Consider the following 21,292-nt stretch of genomic DNA (forward strand, 5'->3'; position numbering starts at 1 on the left):
TTGATCTTATGGATCTGATAAATGTTTCATGACAAAATCTTTATGGTTTTAAAATGTCATATGGTTTGTACATTTCGTCCTTTGAATTCGTTGCCGCAGAAAGTGCCACAGTAAGGAGTTTTTCCCGCCTAAAGTAAACCAGAATTGCCTCTTGCCCATGTGATGCTGTTCTCTGCCAATCAGCTGGCTGGAAGAAATGGTTCCAACATGTTTCCCTTGTTACAAAGAACTAATATGACTTTGGAAAAATATTTAGTCAAAAAATTTACATAGTCAAAAAAAAGTATGAGCCAAGTTGTAATCTATCCCCACAACCGCTATGCATTAGCATTAGCATTGGTATTAAGCGTGTGGAAAAAGTAAATATCTACCCAAAAAGGCAGCAGTGACAAACAAACGTGTGGATAGGAGAAGCAAAACTCTCAGACTCGATCATTCATCAGACACAACTCACAACTTCTTCTGTGTTGCAGTTTAGGAACAAACTAAGTGCGTGTTCAAACTGTTACCTACAACATCAGTGCCCCTTGTGAAAAAACTGGAATAATATTCCTCACACACATAGCACAAAGCCCAATCCAGCAGTAGACCAGACAATCTCAACTACCAACCTGAGAAGCAGCAAAGCGCACAGTGACACTTCAGTCCACTCTGACGGTTCTCTCTGCCGTCTAGAACCCGTCTGGCTGTGAATAAAAACTCTGACAGTCTGAGTTGTTCTCTCTGTTTTCCTTTTACCTCCTTCCCTGTTTTACTCTTTTCGTCTTGTGGCGTTTCACGTCACAGTTCAGTCTGTGCTTTGTGCAGTCATGAATGAAAAGAGGAACCTGAGTCACAGATACCAGTAACACTCACCAACCACAAATACACATATGCAGAGCTCTTCATGTAAATATATCACTATTGTTTTACCTCTGGAGAGGGAATGATGGCAGTGAAGCAAAGGAACACGCAATCAACCCTACGTACAAACATGCAAACGGATTTCATTGTTATTACCTTCCAGATGGATGCAAGTTGAAATAAACCCAACTTAAAACAGTGAAATTAAAAAATCAAAGTAAATAAAATAAAAAATCAGAAGATCTCACCATAGAATTCAAAAGGGAGGAAAGTCCCACTTTATCAAAGGTTCTTCTTAGAATAACCGCTGAGAGCATCCTCCAAAAACCACGTCACAAGAACACCAACACTGTCACATCACCGTTCGATACCAGGACCAACAAGCTTTAGGCAGGGAGGAGTCAGGCAGAAACATCCTAAACTTAGTCATAGTTTTAGAATCTTTTTTCTGCAATAAGGTGTGGTTTACACATCAGCACAGAAATGAAACTGTCAGAGTTGGCAGCTAGATGTCAGGTGGCACAAAGAAGAAAAAGAAAGACATGGATGAAAAGTGTTACAGGAAGCTGTCAGGATGCCAATACCAGTTACAGAGAAACAAGAGCGAATGGGAAGACATGCAGGTGCATCTCAATAAATCATAAAGTCTGCATTCATTTATTTCAGAAGTTAACAGATTACATTTTAACTGTCATGGATACCTAGAGCTGTAGTCTACACCAGAATGTAGAACAGAGATTTTTTCCCCTTTTGCCTGTGCACCGTTTTCAGCCAGACTTTGTTCTTCCACTCAACCTTCCATTGCTTGGATAAAGCTGTTTGTTAGGAGCCGTCGTTAGTCTGATGGTGAAACAAGCAGATCAGACACCTTCTCAATATGGAGCAACCATGCTTAAAGTTGAATAATTCCACTCGTGATTATTCGAAAGAAAACTTCCAGGTGTGTGTGGAGCCGCTGCAGCGCTGATCTCTGAGGAGTCAGCAGTTTAAAGAACAGGAGCTCAAAATCAGATAATGAACTCCACAACCTTTGGGTTTCCTGTGATGTTTCTTTGATGCTTAGTTCATAATTTACTGGGTTCAAAAAATTTACCACAGAAAGCGTCAGAGATCACCTCAGTCATAACTCACTGAAGCATTAACGCAAATGGATATGAAATTACAACAGATTAGAACAGAAATATGCTTTATTGTCCCACAGCGGGGAAATCCAGGGCTAGCAGCATGGAGGTATGAGGGTTCACACAATGATCAAAAAGAGTTAAAGTTATTTAAAATATATTATAATATTAATTTACTGTACAATAAGGATAAGATTACAACATCAAAATACAGACAGTCTGATCCAAGGAACGGATCAGACTGTCCATTCCTTGGATAAAATGTATAGTATAATATACTTAGTATTTATATTTTTATCTGTGCATAATGTGCATGTGAATCTGTGCATTAAAAAACCCAGCAGAAATGTTATTTAAAACAAGTAAAACTGCAAATAACTGCAAATATAACATCTATAGATGAAGGGTTTTTAATCCAGAAATATTATAGGTGCAATCATAGGGAAGATTGCTGGGTGAATATTGTTGTTGACAATATCAACCCTTTTTGTGCACATCCTTCACAAAGAGGTTAAGTTACCAAATGTCTTTGCTAAAGAACTGTCTGTAGTGCCTGTATTTGAGCACATGTATTCCAAGTTAAGTGGAAGGAAAAAATGTCCCAGAAAAAGGTACAAAAGCAGCAGGGATAACCACAGGTTTACAGAGATGCAGATTGCATTTTCCAGCAGAACTTGGCACCAGTCCACCCAGTACCTGCTTCAGTGTGCTGAAGTGACAAAAAACAGGTCTGACCCAAACCCAATGGAGAACCAGATTAGCAGAACCGCAGGCTGACTGTCACCGTTCCACTCTGCATTACTGCAGTAACATCTGGAAAAAATGTGTTTATGTTGAACAAACGGATCTCAATAAACTTTTCATATTTTGATTTCTGCATTTGATTTCTAAAGATTTATAGTAAAATGAGAACATTCAGTTCAACTCTTCACAGAATCGTCTCCAGGTTCTCTGAAGCTTGTCAGAATATAAATCAGAGATAATCCAGGCAATCTAAGCTTTTATCAGTGAAACATAAAATAGGCTGATGGATGGGGTTGGTGGGATTTTTGAAAAGAAGCTGATTGAAATTTTTATCACAAGGTAAACTGAAATCCAAGAAATATTTTGTAAATTTCACCTGATTAAGAAGTGATATGTAAAATGTGTCCAAATTCAGGGGCGTAATCCTTCCTTAACCAGGCCAGATGTGATCAACTGACATTGGATGGTCTAGTGTTCAGATTTATTCTTCCGGTCTCATTAAGGTCTTCCAGCCGATCAGCAATCTTTAAAAAACTTGAACTGTCAATTCTGATTTTGGCCAATATCAATTTCTTTTGTCTGAAAAGTCACCAAACATAGCAACAAAGTGGCTAAGTTGGCACCAGTGGAGTGACTGTTGTTAGCTGCACATGCAGACATGTGGCATCGAGGCTGATTTATAAATCAGGTCCTGGTGCTGTCGTCTACCAACCATGGCGGTGCTAAACACAAGCTCAAATTCTTGCTGAATTCTTATTTTATTAATTATTTAATGCTTTCTTAATTAAATAATTAAATGAATGGATAAAATAAAAATATATAGCATATAAATTACAAAAACCATATCTAAAAAAACGCTACAGCATAACAACACAACATCTTTAAAGCTTTTAAGTTTTGAGCTCTAGATTTTAACAAACATTTAAATCTGTGTTCCTGTCCCACTGTGTCTTCAGACTTGTTCACCACTGATAGAAAAACAAAAATCTGCCATTTGGTCTGAAGCGAACCTTTGGATAAGGTGAGCTCAGTCTTCACTTCTCCGTATCGTCTTTCTCCCATTGAGTTTGATTTCTCCGGTAGAATTTGTCACAGTGCCAATCAGCGAACAGAAGAAGTTATGAACAGTGATGTTGATTTTCTCTACTGTTTCAGAATTATAGTCTGCCTATATTTTGTCAGTAGTAGTGTTAGAAGTGAAGGAAACAGCTGCCTTATTCAGCATGGCACTTCCTTCTTTGCAGTGCAGGATGGTTGTTTACAGCGCAAACAATTTCCTGTTGGCTTAACAGTGTTGAACTGGTGCTTTACATAGTGACTAGGAGTCCACTCCTCCAGGAGGCAATCATTTCTCAATAACCGAGAGTCTAGACCATCTGGACAAAGCAGAGCGTAGAACTAGGGGCTGCTTTTTACCAGATTAGGGTGGGCTGTTCCATTTACAGGAGCCTTTGAAGTTGGACAGCTTTTGTTGCACTTCTGTGACGTAACCAACCTTAGAAGGATCCAGCTTACATGTTAACACACCCAAAGAATGATAGTTTCTCAATAAGCATTCCATCCTATTACAGTCCGTTTCCTCCACAGTGTTGGCAAAGTACATGCCGTCCAAAGCTTCTCTTATTACTTCAGATGCTGATGCTGAGCTTGCTTGGCTTGTGGTGAACGAATCCACCACAAGCCAACAGCCACATTATAAACTATCCTCATCAGTGAACTTTAAAGCAGACCTTGACAGTTTAGTGAGCGGAGTAGATCGTCTGATTGTTACACCAACAGAAAGAGTCGTGTCAGCTTGTGAGTTCTTGATGCACATCTCAATTTTTTTTCACAGTCTGCTGATTGTTGAACATGAAAGCTTATTTCTCTTATTAGCCTTTTTGCTAAACTTTGGTACTCAGAAGCAGATTTGGACTGTCGGAGCGATACGAGGATAGATCTGCTAAAGTTCATCACAGAAATTCAACTGACAACATATCTGAAAGAAGTGAACGCGAGATTTGAATACGACCAAACTAGTTAAACATAGCCAAACCGAAATAGCTCCCGCACTCAGCAGACTTCATTAAACTGCACGCTCAAGGATGCATTTTAATAGCAAGGCAACAAATTCACAAGAACTTTTCACAAGTACGTTGTTAAAACCACAAACGTAATGTTTTGGGATTTTATCTGACCAATAAACAAATACTGCTAGAAAATTCCCTCTCAATTACTTACGGTAATATAACAGCAGTGTTCCTGGCAACGTTACAAGACAGTAATATCATGATCGAAAATCACTCATTGATCTATTAAATGATGACCATCTTGACAAATATTCCTAAATAAATCCTGACTGTATTAAACAGCTAAGAAAGGCTTTAACGTCTTTAGTGAAACTGATATGTTCTTCCTGTGGTTACAATAAGTGAATTAAATGGGTTTCAAAATGGGAAAACAATTCATAATGTTGTGGTTTAATTTAACTCAACTTCACAGTGTTAACACCCACGGGGTGTTTCCAGGTCATCCTCCCAACATCCCTAGTTCAGTAATAACACGAAACCAAAAGTGTCCAACATCAGCAATGACTAGAAGTGAAACTTTCTACTCTTTGTTCACATTTTAAATACGTAGACATGAACAATTTCACCATTCTCTCTTCTCAAAGAGAGAAATAAAACCTTCCAGTAAGCAGGCTGTTGTCTGAAACAAAATGAAACCTCCTTCATGTTTCACAAGGGGATAAATTAACAATAAAAGCCTCTCAGTGACACATTATGAGTGAGAGTGAAACCGAGTGAAAGAGGTTCAATAATGGTCTTAGATTGCTGATACAGCAGCAGCTCGTGTACTTTTTCATTTAGCAGAGCAAGGAGTGAGCATGGATGTGGTTTAACCAGTAATTACAGGCTCACAGAGGTTAATGCTGCCGTTAGAGATGTTCTGGGGACAAGTTTCAAACTGACTACAATGAAAGATACACTTTAATACACTGAAAGAATCGACATATAAAATCTGCTGATTTTAGATCATGTGCAATCCAAGATGGGTTTTTGGGTCTAATTCATCGTGTCCACTGGTTGGTACACTTTGCTATTCTAATTTGTCTGTTTCCACTGTAAAAGTGGCCCATAAAGCTGACCAGTACTGCATCATTCCTCCTTCAGCTGTAGGTCCATAGGACAATGATATGGTACCGTTAGTGTGGAGGCATCACACAACACAGAACATTGATTGGGGGATAGAAAAACGTAACTGCTTGGACAACCAGAACATACTAGCTTGTTGTTGCACAAGTATGACGTGGGGCGTCATTATGCGTTGAGTTCACACCGCCTGCCCATGAGAGTCCACCTATTGGTGCAAACGCTCTACTGAATGTGCCGGACCACAAAGTAGTAGACCACACCTCACCGACCCATACTGCCCAATTTATTGGTTTTAACTTATTGCACAGAATTTTAAATTCAAAACCCAAAATATATGGCAAAATAAAAGTGACGTTTGGAGTCAGCAACTTCAAACAAAAATGAACTTCCACGCATATCAATGCATGGAAGTTCACCCTTTACTGTTCTTAATGTTAAGAACAGTAAAGGGTAGGACAGGACGTTGACTGGGTTTTCAGTTTGGCAGTTGTGGGAGGCTCCATCACCAAACGTCTTTAACCACCAACTGCAGTTGCAGCAGTAAGGGAGCACCAACATGTTACTTTTTAACTTCTTATTTACCCCTTTAGGTCACGTACACTGTCACCTTACCATAATGGACATCCAAACTGTTGACTTTGTGAATTCTGATTGAATTTGTATTTAAATCCAAGCTGGATTCACCCACCAAAGATGCCTTTAGTCACACATACTGGATTGTGCACATTATATGTTCAGCGTTAGCATTTATTTAAAAGGATTTCAACAATCAAAGTGATATAAGACAAAGGTGATCTTACTTAGGGCCAACTTTTGTTGGACTGGGACAGCACTGTTCAAGTCCAAATCACACAAGTTAGAGACAAAAAATTCACAGAAACAAGACAGGATGTGGGAAAATTAAAAATCACTCACTTTTTGTAAATGGGGGGACATGTTTCACATAGATACCAGGAAACACTCAAGTCTTCATCTCTGAGTGGCCTTTCACTCCATGTTGATACAGACTCGGTTCACTGTGGATAATGGGACTCGCAAACTGCATTTTCCAGCAACACAGGATTCTCTCTGAGACACAGACCTTGTCTCCTTCCTGAACTGTTTGGACATTCAGCCAAGGAAAAAATATATTATTTGTGTTTTTCTTTTACGGTGTATGTGAATCTCATCCTCATATAAGTGTCTTTTTAGACAATCATGAAAATAAGACCTGAGTCAGGCTAACATTAGCCTCAAACTGGTTATATCATCTTCTGAGTAAATGTGTAAAGAGGCAGCTGATGCCAACAGTTCAGTTTTCTTTTGATTTCTTGTGAAAAAAACAACAACTTTGAATCTAGTTTATTCTTGGGAAAGAAAAGTGAATTAGCTGTTGGTGGAAATGAGAGCCATCGTCGTCTAAGGGCGAGCAAACACACAGCAAGATAATAAAAGCCAGTTTATTAGGAAATGGCTTCTGTATGCTTCAACGGCACCTGACCTGCCTGTGTGGTTGCCATGGAAACACGACATAAAAGACAGAGCTTGTTCCTCTTTGAGTGGACTGAGTCAGAAAAAGACATGCGGATCAAGGTCAAGTCAGACAGCCGGTCGTTCAGCGAGATCAGGGGACAGAGTTGAGAAGTTTTCATCTGCTTTTCACTGATCAGCTCTGGCTGCATGCTGCCCTGTCTCTTACTGTCTCCTCCCACATGCCGCCTTCCCAGGTCACTGCCATCCCTTTCACTCTTCAATAAGGAAGTGATTCCAAATCTAATAAACATCTCACTTCCAAGTTCCATTAATATCACACTGGAAAGAAAAAATATTCACCTGTAGCCAGTTCCATTCATATTTGTCTTGATTTGCAGATCCTTCGTGGCTCCTCTGCATTTTTTGGAAGCTGGCCGGAGCTAGTGGATATTGTTCACAATTGATTTGATTGTCAGCAGACTGTACTCATGGATTGGTTTGTGGATTTACATCACAAGATGAGCAAAGATGGGACCTGTGGAAGAGGGCGTGAGGTGCCAACCAGGCGGCGCAACCTACGACAAACAAATATGCAGAGAGACTTTGGAGAAACTGGCCGCTTAAAGTTACACGTGCAACATCACATCATCGGAGTATCAACCTCAGCTCCTGTGCATTTACTGCCCGCCCAGGTTCACACCCACAAAACAGTGAGGAACAAACTGCCAGTGGAAACACACCCAACTTGGCTAGAACTTAACCAGACTTTCACCAGCTGGAGTGAGATTTGACAATGGAGACAGGGATTACAACTCTGAGTAGATGGTTTCTGAAAGACAAATGGCCGCCTTTGTTTATTATTGAGGGATATCAGACAAAAGGGACTGAATACTTTTTCATGCCAGACTTTTCTGATTTTTTTCCCAGAATTTTCTAAAAATAAATAAATAAATTAATTAATTAATAATAATAATAATAATAATAATAATAATAATAATTTGCTGGAACATTTGAAATAAAAACTTCAGATGAGCCCTTTTAGAACCGGAAGGAACCAGAATCCCTTGAAAATCAGAGCTGCTTCCTACTGTATCAACCATGGATGTAGACAAACTTGATAACCTCCCATGAGTCTAATTTCTTCTTTGTCATCTATTTTATTTTACTTGTAAAGCCTGACTGAGGTGCTAGGAGAGAAATCTGCACACACAGCATCTTTGAGACAGATTTTGTGATGATTCCTCCACTGGGAGCAGCTGAGAAAAGTCTTCATGTACTTCTTTCGTTTACCATTGCTTTCTGACTCATGAATTTAAAATGAGCCTAATTAGGCCACGCCACAGCTGGGGAACACTCCTTGACACGACACTAATTGAAATAAGCATCCTCCCTCTGCCATGGTCTGCCCGGTGCCATCAGAGATCATCTGAGGCCACGGCTCAAAGTACACATGAAGCTTCTGTTTAACATCCTCACACATCTTCAGATCACAATTACATCAGACGCTAATTTGTCATCCACAGAACCACAGATAGCAAAGACTAGGCATATACACACACACACACACGCACACACACACACACACACACACACACACACTCACACATACATCTTTATAGGTGCAATGAAGGGGTAGAAGGTCAGCCATGTGTGATGATTAGCTCTTAAAACTTACACAGTTAGTATCTTACACTGCCCAAATGAGTCAGAATGAACACTTAGTGTTACTTTTTTGCACGCCGTTCCCATCTAGTGGTTGTAAAACACATAGCAGGTGGGGGAGAAACAAGACGAAACACACACAGCGGGGTATATTTATCCCCCCAGGTGCTGAAAACGTAAACCCTAATAGTAGCACACTCACTTCTGAAAGCTGCGTGTTTGATTTCCCCTGGCTAGGACCACACACAAACATGAACACACAAACACACAGCTATTACGTAACCGAGAGCCAAGTGCTGCCATGGAAACGATGCAAGGAGCATAGTGGAGAGGAATGACAGCCTAGACAGAGAGGGAAGCATGCAAGGAGAGACAAATATAAAGCTTTTAGTGTGAAGTCAAAGGAATCACTTGAAATATTTCAACTGCTGGTCTGAATAATTTGCATGAACGTGATTATGACTCCATCTTATAACAGGAAATATAAACACATCATAAGTGAGTAACCTACAGAGAACAACAGTTCAGCTCTAAACACCCACAAGTTGTGTTATGTTTTCTCCCTAAGCTTCATATTTTTATCTACATATTTTATAATGTTAAAGGATTTAGGCCCAGTAAAATTGTTCATTTGTTTTAATGTTTTATTTACTTCGAATGAACAAATTCAAAACTAATAAAATCATTCCAAGGGATGCAGAATATGTTGTGATTAGCATCGGCATACGTTAGAACATTTTCAACATATCGGTATCACTGAGTAAAACTGGGCCAATATTAACAGCCAGCGTTTATGTCCATAACATTGTTGTATGCATGTGCTTGTATGCATGTGCTTGGGAGGGAAGGGGAGGAGTTGGCCTTGTGGTGTTTGCTTTAGCGTATGACAGAGAGTGTCATGCAGTGCAGGACGGTGTGGTGTTTAACTGAAGCAGAGAAGCAATGTCAGCATGTCAAAATGTTTTCACTGCTTCAAAAGCTAGAGAAATGTATGAATACCAGTTATCACCCTAATACAAATTTCAGGTATTTGCCAACATTTTCATATCACTGCATCCCTAAAATAAATTCAGTGCATCAAATAGGAAATATTTTCAATAATGGATCAACAGCTAAATAAGAAATATGGAGGCTTGTAATGATTTTATGTGGTTTTTATCGTTTCCTGCTCCGACAAGAAGTGTCAAAGTCAAATTGCACAGAAATTAAGTTGCTGTTGTTTTACCTACCTGAGGTTGTAACAAGTGGCATTATCTGATGCTACGGAACATTTTGTCTTTACATAAAATATCCTAAGAAACTCTAGGCAGAGCAAGGATCAAAGTGTTTGGACACCCAAACACAAAAAACCCAAAGCACTACTCAGAAAGGACGAAATGCAATCAAAAGGAAATAAACTGAAATGAGTAATATATAATTAAGAAACAGAAGTCAAAACAAGCGAGTGAATGGTAAAAGAAAAAAAGAAGAAAACTAATTAGGTTTAAGAAGGTCTGTGAGCAGAAAAAACAAACTGGAACCATCCAAAGTCCCTCTGCCAATCCAAAGAAATACATTGAAAAATCTAAATCCTTTAATCTTGTCTTAAAAAGAGAGCTAAGTCTGTCCTTCGCTTAAAAGCTTTGCATAAAAAGGAAGAAATGGTAAAATGTTCATTTAAGTTCAATCTCAACTTCAGTCACTCACCGGTGAGATGCTTCGGTGGAAAGCCGCAGCAAACAAGAATGTTTCCACTCCAGATTTAAAGACGCCGACAGTTTTTGCACTCCTCAGGTTTTCATGGAGTTTCTTCCAGAGAGGAGAACGGAAACTAAATGCTACTTCCTCTATTTAGCTCTGGTCCTTGGAATAGGACCTTTTGATCCTGGTTCATTTTGGATCACTGTCATGGTTCATAACACAATCATTACGATCATAAACTGATGGCATCTCCTTTAGGATTTTATTGCTTAGAGAAAAACTGGAGCTTCCATCAGTTGTTTCAAGTCATAAAGCAGTAAACCTTTCTAAACTATTTCTATTTAGGAAATCTCAGAAGATGACTTCATGACTTTTTAAACTTCTAATTTGAATAACATTTAAGATAAATGGAAACACTCTGATTATTTGAGTGACATCATGGGAAACCCAAAGCAAATAAGGCATGTATTATGAAGACCAACACAAGTCTGGGAACAGCCTATTAATATTTCATCAGCAGCACTCATCATCAGCCATCAGAGGAGACGCTGGCGTCTTACTGACGCAGTGAAGCAACAAGCTCCTTTTACATGGGTGTGGCTATGTATGTCTGTATGTATGTCTGTATGTATGTCTGTATGTATGTCTGTATGTATGTGGCATTTTGGAGAAATTTTAGTCAGCGATTTCACAGAAGAGTTATGGATTCAACACTTTTGAATGACAAACTCAACTTTTAATGAAGTGTGATGCTGAGAGCCAGCTGCCCAGAGAGGCCAGTGCCTCTAAACAGGTGAGTTGCTGCTGTACTCAAACCAGTAAGATGCAAAAAAAACAAAAAACAAAAACGTATTTTTGCTACAATTTTGCAAAATACACCAATTTCAATATGGCTGAAAAACCACCTAATCCAAGTTCAAAAACATTTCATTTTATTTAAACATGAAATGTTTCCATTGAGCAATCTATTTTTATTTATTCATTTGAATTTGTATAATTTCATGGTCAATAGAAACAACTAAATATCTTTTTTTGGTCTCATGAGGAAGAATATTGTGATTGGCTATAAAAATCAATGCATCTGTATAAAAAGGAAGAAGTTTGCAAGACATATGATGCCATCCCAAAACAGGACGTGGGTCTAATTTAAAGTCAGACAATGTGAAAACATTTTTTTTTCATTTCACACAATTTACATAACCTTCTAGTTTCAATTGTATTTGCTTAAGGACTAAAAGTCCAGCTAGAATGGGCAGCAGAGGCCCCAGACTGTCTATCGCTGCCATCTGTAGGCGATAACATTTTACTTTTCAGTGACGAAGAGCCCAGCAAAAAGAGCTGGCCTTGCTTCCAAAAGCAGTTTCTATTGTTCTGTATCTTGGAAAGGGCAGAGCTCCTTTCAGGGAAACTCGTCTCTTGCTGTTACATCAGGGAGAGACACAGGAAAAGAGCTATAAATGGCAAGTGTCCCAGGTCAGTTTCTCAGCTCAATCTAGGACAGTCAGCATGACGTAAAAACCATTAAGGAAGACGGGAGCTGTTGCACCGCTCATCAACGTACACAAGAGGAAGTGGTTGACAGAAGATGAAGAAGTTGTACGTATCCTTTTGTGTATTTCTGGGTCTAAGAAACACATGGCCCACATCAAGAGATTTTCTGAGAAAGCAATCGTTCTGCGTGTTGTTGTTGTGAAAACGCAGCAACAAAACACAATGTGTTGGCACGATACAGCCCCGGAGCAAACTACGGTGCTACGATAGACACACCATGAACTATGATGGATTCTATTGAAACTGTGTGTGATAGTCCTAAATAGTGGTCTATTTGTAAGTATTCAACTTTAATCTTGTACACACACCTGAGTCAAATATTCAGGTCATTAGCAACAATCTGGAGAGCCTGTCTCCATATCGAGGAAGTAATTCAGCCATTTGATTTATCATCTTAAAGTTGCAGAACAATGGCCGTTGACGACTGGAATTGAATAGCCTTGTAGCAGAGCATAACCGTTCAGTCTGACATTGGGCTTCAGTCTGACATTGGGCTATATGTGCATTTAGTTTTTAATTAATAAAAAGGATCATGCATACTTTTCCTTCCATTTCATATTTGAACAGGAGGTAGTTCAAATGTTCACTACCTCCTGTTCATATTTGGGAAATGAAACCACTTCCCAAATATGGTCTGTTACATAAAATTCCAATAAAAAAGAAATTTGTGTTTGTAATTCAATTCAATAAAAAAAAATCTGTATTTATCCCAAAAGGAAATTAAACATGGGGACAGGAAGCATCTCTGCTAATTAGAAGAAGCCTCTGACTGAAAACCACTGCTGAGTGACAGTCTCATGAATGTCATGACATGATAACAGTCCAATTTACGGGCAACATTCCATAGCAACATGTCCTGGACGACACAACCAGTTTCTGGCAAGTATTGGTAATCTTCTTCTCTTTAAATCATAACTGTCCCAAAGTAAGAACAAAAATACAAAATGCAAAAATGTTCAACTGGTATTAATACCTTTTGAACCTAATACACACAGAGGCACAGCTGGTCCATTACATTTAGTAGCAGTTGGGAGAAAAACTAAAGATTTCCCTTTAAAAACGACAGAGGACATCACTGAAATTACCAGCAGACTCAGCTCTATCACTGACACAGACAAATTGTTCAGTAATTGTTTTCTTAGCCTTTATCCATACTTTCCTTCCCAGTCTGCTTCCATTCACGCCCAGAGACTCCATTTCTGACAGTACAAGAGCCTGAAAAACAAGAATTAGGGTAGGAGGAGGTGAGAGGTGTCAAGCTGCCAACAGATGTCAGTGCTCTGCTGCTGTTTGTGGTGATCTGTGACTTCAACAAAGAGCTAAAAGCTGGCCATCCACTTAGAGAGCATCACTGTTTGTTAAAGAAAAGGCCAGTGTTGCCTCTGGATGGATGGAATTGACCATTTTGAACACCACACACAGATTGATGCACCGTAGGATACATGATGCATTTTAGGGACTTTGTCCTGTTCTCAACAAGATGAATAGCATAACTGCATTGGTTCATGTGACTCCCTGGTGCCTTTGGCCTACTTAACAAAGCTGTAGTAGACTCCAGCTCACTGATAGCTCCTAACCTATTGAGCAGTTTAGTGTCCAGGTGGAACCAAAACTATCTGCAAAAAAGGGAAGTAAATATTAATAAAAGCTGTGCAGATATCTGTAACAAGAATGGGTGGATCAATATCCAAAGTACGGCGACAAACAGGATAAGACCAAATTATCTCACAACCTTGAGCCATTCTAAAGGAATGGCTCAAGGTTTGGAGGTAACTTGGGATCAACTTGGTGCTGCCCACTGTCTTGGCTTTCTTTAAAACGTGAGTCACCAAAACCCTGACTTGAGGTGCAAGAGGTGCTTATTTTAAACTTCTCATGGAGGTCCAATGCAGTGCAACACAGAGGCATACAAAGACACATCATCACAATCACAAGGAATTTAAAGAGGATTAACAGAATTAACAGAAGATGTATGTTTTTTTTCTACTGAGTTCTTTGAGAAATTCAAACTAAATGGACTGGTTCACTTCGACCGAACCGAGACCAAGGTTTACAGGGGAACCAGAGTTCACCTCTTTGATCCTCATCAGAGTTCAATTATGCATTCACATTTCCCCAGAACGAAACGGACGTTCTGGGCACAGGTGACACTAAATGTCTTAATATGAATGCAAAAATAACCAAATGCAAGACCACAGAACCCTAAGTCCTAAACTGTACCAAACTCAAGCCCAGTCCTACAGATAGTGACAGCTGTCAGCCAGACAACCCTTAAGTTAACAGTCTTCCTCATGACTGTTATGGCCATAGCAGAAAATTTTAGTTTTAAAAACTTTATTTTTTACAACTGTAGCATTTGACAACAATACCTTTTCAATTTGTTGCTTTGTGTTCCTCTTCAGTAAATACATGTGAATATGGGTTAGTTGATTAGTGAAACATTCACCCTGCTCTGGGTGATATTTCCTATTTGTCTATAACCTATATTCTCATTAGACTGAACTTCTTTTTTGCATGAATGTATAGTAGTTTGACAGTCAAAGGGACATAAAATATATGTCATACATTATTTGATTTATAATAATCAAATAAGAGTGATTATACACCACTACTAGATGCCACATTGGACTCATGTTAGAGCCGAGTTAATCGGTTTTTAATAACTGTAAGCCATAATGATCAAATGTAAATAAAACAAATCCTTGAAATAGATCACTCTCATTTTCAGGAGATTGTTCTTCCACCATTACTCTCAGAGATACTACAGATTATTAGACAGCTCACTGAACCTTTGACAAAATGCCTCAAGAGTCCGTCCTCCTCCAGCCACTAGCCTTCCTCAATCGAGGCTAAAGTTCACTCAAGAAATATTTGAGGATCGGAGCTGTTATGAAATTGGAAGTCTCCTCCAACCAGGGAGGGCGGTCAGCCAAAAAAATATGAGGTCCATGTTAGAAAAGGCTAAGCTGGACAAACAAACGCCTGTGTGTGTGTGTCACTACTACTACACACAGTGGTGGGTAAACATGTTTCATAACCAAAACGTGCTGTCGTTCAACTTGCACCGTCATTTTTACAGCTTTGTTCACGACAGGTCCAGCAGCTGCAGAAGGTCAACGACCTCTCAGTAACCAAGAAAGCGGTCCGCTCATTAGTTCCTTTGGGTCATTTCTTTCTGCTCCTTGCCTTATATCCGTCTCCTTCGCTCTGCAGCAGTGTAATGTCAGCTCCTCACAGCCCTGCGCTGCCTCCTGCGTCACTTCCCCTCCCAGTCGGCTGTCATGTAAACACAAGCACGCCCCTGCATACAGGCGTGTGCTGACATATGAGCTCAAAGGCACATGTACAAAAACACTCAGTCACATGGCTGCTGCTAATTATGACCACACAAACCCAGCGGAAATTCTACTTTCACAGCTGGCTCTGTGAGCTGCAATAGCACATACATACAGTAATATGCAGGGAAAAAATAAAAGTGGGAACCATTCGTTTTAATTATTCAGAAAAAAGAACAAGCTCATTCTCTCATGAGTTTTTAATAATGTTGTTTTAGAAAGGGATGTTTTATAAAGAACGGGAGAGGGAGCAAGGCAGCGCTGTAAAAACACTACTGTGCTGTATTTTTGCCTTTTCATCACGTTTTCTATCATCAAACTGATTTTAATATCAAAGAGAACCTGGAAACATAAAAAAATGCAGGCTTCAAACATTGATTTAATAAAGGTGTAACATGGAGGGGAATTGAAAATACACACAAGACAAAACGACAGCCATGGTGCAACAGAAAGTCTGGTGGAGGTTTTCTGGCAGCAGAGATGTTTTTGTATTGTCTTGTTTTTTGTATTACCACAAACCATTGTCACTGGTTTTACCCAGCCGGCCATGTTTGTTTGCTCTGAACTCTAGTTTGGTTTTGAGAGGTTTTGTGAGATTTCCCATCTGACATCTGAATGTTGGTGAGTGAAATTGGATCGTGTGTAGTGTGTTCCTCCTGCCGTCCACACACTCTGTGACAAAACCTTCTTAACTAAAAGTCTTACCTAAGATATTGTATTGTGGTGTGGGGTTTCTCTGGTTTTAAAAATTGGTCAACAATTTTGAAATCATGCTTTGTGAACCAGGCATTAAACCAGGATTTTCTGGTAGAGAGCAGAAAGCATGGCTCCATCACTATTCAAACAGGAAAGCAGTCCCAGATCACACTGCCAAAACCTTGATCTACTTTAGATATGATGTTCTTTTTTGAAATGCAATGTTAGCTTTATGTCTGTTGGAACAGAACACACACCCTCCAAAACATTGTATAGAACAGAAGAATTTTATCAGAGCCTGAGAGACCGTAAAGAATCTTTATGATCAGGCCATCTCGATTCAAGATATTTACTTTGCTAGTCTGAGATGGTCTGTTGTAAATGAGTCACTGAGTAAATCTGATAGGTTGTCCACTCCTGGGACTGTTCTATACTGTCCCATGATTTCTCCTTTTGTATAATAACTCTGAGAACAACTATGAAAGTATTTACTGTATCTTGAATGAAAAGGTTCAGGAACCCATTATATATTTTTTCTCACTCTCATATTTTCCAATCATGACTTAAATAACTACACCAAAGTAAAGCCCCATTTGACATTCAACAGAGCAGAGGAGATAATAAAACCTCATACGTCCATCTACATTCAAACATAAAAGCTCTATTTGCTGAGACAATAGGGAAGCAAACACTGAAGCAGCAGGCTGCACAGTCTGTGACGCAGATTGGAAAGTCTGTGATCAGTTAGCACAAGCAAGTGGCCACAAAAACACACACAGATAAACAGGAACACGAGTCAAACAGGCAGAGGCTCTTTGCTTCTGGACTCCGCTGAAACACTCCAGCCATTCCAAGCATGTCAGTAATCTGAATTCTGGGCAGATTGCTGGCTTTCTGCGTGTTTAATATTCCCAAACAATGCTGCTGAGAAAGGAAGTGACAGCCTTGAGAGGTGTGAAAGTTTGCTTCAAAAGCATGATGGATTTTCCCTCCCTAATAAGATCTAATATAGCAGGATTAACTGGTTAATGGTTGTTACTGAAGGATTATTGCTAACTTTATAGGGCTGGAGGGGCTTGTGTTCTGCCTCACTCAGGCTTGTCAGGACACAGCTGTGGATTTGTTTACGAGGGAACGACATTCAAATGATGAAAAACATAAACCAGTGTGCAGGGGCAGAGGTGATGCAAACCACAGAGCTTCTGCTGCAGAACGAGCAGCCAGAGCACGAAACACTGGAGAATCAGATGGCTGAACGTCGTCACCGTGTTGATGTAATGTATTCTGAGAAAATATGCTGTCAGAGCTTCGTGATGCCCTGACAGTGCAGAGTTATGTAATATCTGGATGGCGCTGTTTGTGTTTTTTGCCACCTTAAATATTTCCAAACAGCCAAGTGAATCTCATGTCAGAGTGACAGTACAAAATAAAAAAGCAGGCTTCTTTCAGCCAGCACAGCAGAATTTTTGGGGGGAAACTCTGGTCATCTGAGCAGAAACAGAAACCGCTTCTGGTTTTGTTTCCAACTTCAACAGATGCTTTGTCAGTGCTAACACCATCACTGCTTTGGCTGGTCATGGTAAAGAAAGAGATGAGTCAACGTACAAAATGTAAATATGAAAAGTCACAGCAGCCTGGCTTCAGCTAACCAGTTCAGGTTAATAAACCCAGGCCATCAGGAATGAGCTTTAGCTGCTGCGTCACAATGTTGCTGTCAGGATTGTTGACAGCAATGCTCTTCCTTAAGTGCAGTATATGGAAGAGCTGGGGCTTTAGTCTTTGTTTAACTTACTTAGAAACTTACGTTGACAAAATGTATTTTGTGGAAGTAATGTTTGATCTGTGTGGGGTATCACATTTAATCGCATTACGACTGGAGGCTTCACTGTCATTTATTGGGATTTTACATGATAAATCAGGACTCTGCAATCTGCAGCTTCAGAGGCATTGGCTCTTTAAATCTCCGACTTCATAAGTTTGAAAAAAATTATATAGCTATGAACAATGTTTTAATTATAATGGCAATAGAAAATGATGGTTTTGTCAGTTTTCTTTATTATTCTGTGCAATATCTGTATAGAAGTTTTACAGTCGATGCTGATATTTACATTTATGTTATTTAAAATAAACTTAGGTTGTTTTTTTTTTGTTTTGTTTTTTTTGAAGGCCTAACTACAATAACTACATTAATTTAAGCTATATTGCTAAAGGCTTGTCTTCCTTTGTAAAAGTTCTGTTAAAAAATTGTACAATAAAATGTAAAAACCTAATAATGCAATAAATAATTTTGGCTACATTTTGGAGCAAAGTTTCACATTAGTTTATAAAATCTAATCAAATATAAAACATAATACAATGTAAGTAAGGTACTTTGTTCCAAGGGACAAGAAGGTTTTGATTATTATTATTATTTTATTTATTTATATATTTTTTTTGCAGTAGGGGTAAATATGGGGTTTGTGGGTCTAAAATGATGAGATCCTGGTGGTCAGTCCTTGGCTCCTGCCTCTTTGAGGCCTGGATGCAACTTGCTCAGATGCTACAATGGCCCAGTTAGAGCAAATCAATTAATTAACCCATGTGGGTTTCCTTTAGGCCTGATCCTCTTTTTGTTTATTGCTCTTTAGGGAAGTATCTCGTAGAATTGTGTTGTTCACCACGATGTTTGAATCTTACTGCTCCTGCCAGATGCTGGTTGTCATTCTATTCTGGTATTGCAGGGATTTTCAAACGTGACAGAACAGATGCCAGGCTTTCCAATTGTTGAATAAAATTTTTTCTTCTTCTTGGTCTTAATTTTCATAGAAATGTAATTAAAATTAGCATGAGCATCTCCATTTGGATGCTGGTTTGTGTAGTTCGCTTCGTCTTTAAAGAGATGCTATCCTTTAAGAAGCCGTTTGAAATAAAGATGCCAACGTTTGACACACAGAATAAATAGTTAATTTGCACTTTTATTTATTTATGTGTAATTAATCTATTTATTTAAGTCCTAGATTGTAATTTTATGTCTTTTAACTGTCTGAGCCTAATATATTTTGTTATGCATTTAATTTATTTTTTCTGTTGTTTTGTTTATTTATTTGGAATATTCAAAATGTCTTCCAGTTACAGAGTCAAATGTTCCTTGGAAATTAAAGTTTATTTTTCTTTGAGAGGGTGCATCTGAATTATTATGGCTTTAGCAATGCATTAGTTAAAAATGCTTCACAAACGACTAAATTTATTGCATTTATTGCAATATTTTTCGGGGACAATTTTACGTCCAGAAACCTGATCCTATCACTAAGCTATCATCGGAAAAGTTAAAATAAATAATTGCTTGAATATATTACAGTGCATAATGAATCATCTAGCTTTTTTTATTTAATAAAGGGGAAAATTAAACTTTGCCAACATTATCATTTATAAGGAGGCTAACACTATTTCAACTGAGCCAGTTTGATCTAAATTCCTCTGGTTGTGTTGCATTTAAACCATTTCAGCTTTGAGCGGCTGTCCCTTTAAAAGTGTTTCCGACGCCCCGGTTGACAACTAAAATGATTACATTTGTAATCCCTGTATCCGCCTCAGCCATTCATTCTAAGTGGAGACAGCGGCGTGTTGTTAGTTTGCGGGAGCTGACGCTGGTAGCGAGTCGCAGGATGTTTCCAGTCCAGCCACAAGCGTCGCCTCGGAGCTCTTCAGTGAAACGCCACCCCCCCCCCCTCCCGCTCCCCCCTCCCCAGTTGTTTACTCCAAGTTCAATTTCTATCTGCGCAACAGCACCTGGAATGCGGACACTGGCTACCACAGAGTCAGCGAGAACACACACTCATGTGGTCAGTGTGTAGCACTATGAAGCTCTTGTCCCGCAGGATGACTGCGCATTTCCCTGAAAACTGTAAGAGAGAGAGAGAGAGAGAAAGAGAGAGAGAGAGAGAGAGAGAGAGAGAGAGAGAGAGAGAGAGATGGAAAGAACAAGCCGACAGATGCGGGCTGTCCCTACAGCAGTGTAGCGGCGCGCAGACGCACCTGCGGCAGCGAAGCGCAGCGCAGCAATGACAAATAACTTCACTCACGTTGAAGGCTGCTCCTCCTTTCCGGGCCCGCTCTCTGTTTTTAACTGGGTGCGAACGCTGGCAGGTGCAGTCCCATCCCATGTCCGCCCGCGGTCCGGCCCGGTTCGGTTAGGTTCGGCCACGCTCGCTCCTCCCGTTCGCACTGACAGCAGAATGACTGCGTAGATTTCCGCCCCGTTCTCCATCAGCTGAGAACTTAGTGCGCTCTCCGGCGCAGCGCTCCTGCCTTTTCATTATATCATGTCCATGTGACACACCAAGGTCTCACTCAGCTGAAACTTAAAGGGACCTCTCCTGTGATGGCGCACCGCGCGCACTCGTGGCGGGCGGTGCGCGTCCCGGACAGCTCTAGATGCTGCGGGCACCGGCAGGAGTGAAGCAGCAGTTTGATGCTGCTGATCAATAAGGAAGTTAGCTGTCAGATGACAGAGACTGGATGGGAAGTCTGCCGAGCTGACGGTGCTCGGCAGACTTTGTCTTCCTTGTATGGAGAACGAAAACTGACATAATTAGAAATAGAAGCAGAAATATACATTTTATTTTTCGGTGGCGCTGCTCCCCATAAACAATGCAAATCATATTAACGTTTTCTGGAAAAAAAATGAATAGAACAAATAATGTCGGTGTGATAATAACTAGATGAATCAGCTGTATGAGTCCCATAAACAGGGAGGTCAAGAATAGCCTCACCCCCATTATTTAACGATAATAACTTTAGCTTATTTAAAAATCAATGGGGAAAAATCACATTATTCACACATTTGACCCAGAGAATGAAGAGCAAAAATAATATCTGGTTTCAAATTAAATGAAATGACATCAGACTTTTACAGAGCTTTATTAGGACACTCAAAGATAGATCTGGCTTCTGCTGCTGACAATAACAGTGTGATGAAAATGTCACACAGGCTTATAGTCCTGAATCCAAGTTATAACCTTATTAAGTTAGCTTTCTGATTTCATAGTGAGTCCATGTATGCATGACGTCATGGCTTGGTGACTAACACTGAGGG

The 21,292-nt window shown here is 39.6% G+C and overlaps 1 protein-coding gene across 1 annotated transcript in view; it reads right to left on the reverse strand.

Annotated features, from left to right (window-relative positions):
* The window catches only part of LOC148152456 (uncharacterized), a 47,241-nt gene extending 26,596 nt beyond the window's left edge, over nucleotides 1-20,645 (reverse strand). Inside the window, exon 1 of the mRNA XM_088003331.1 lies at nucleotides 20,280-20,645. Coding sequence (XP_087859457.1) covers nucleotides 20,280-20,464 — 185 coding nt within the window. The 5' untranslated portion in view covers nucleotides 20,465-20,645. The remainder of the gene's footprint in view (nucleotides 1-20,279) is intronic.
* Nucleotides 20,646-21,292: the final 647 nt, after the last annotated feature.

This window comes from Poecilia mexicana, unplaced genomic scaffold, assembly GCF_051168715.1.
Source record: "Poecilia mexicana isolate PSO_F unplaced genomic scaffold, ASM5116871v1 scaffold_23, whole genome shotgun sequence".
NCBI lineage: Eukaryota > Metazoa > Chordata > Actinopteri > Cyprinodontiformes > Poeciliidae > Poecilia > Poecilia mexicana.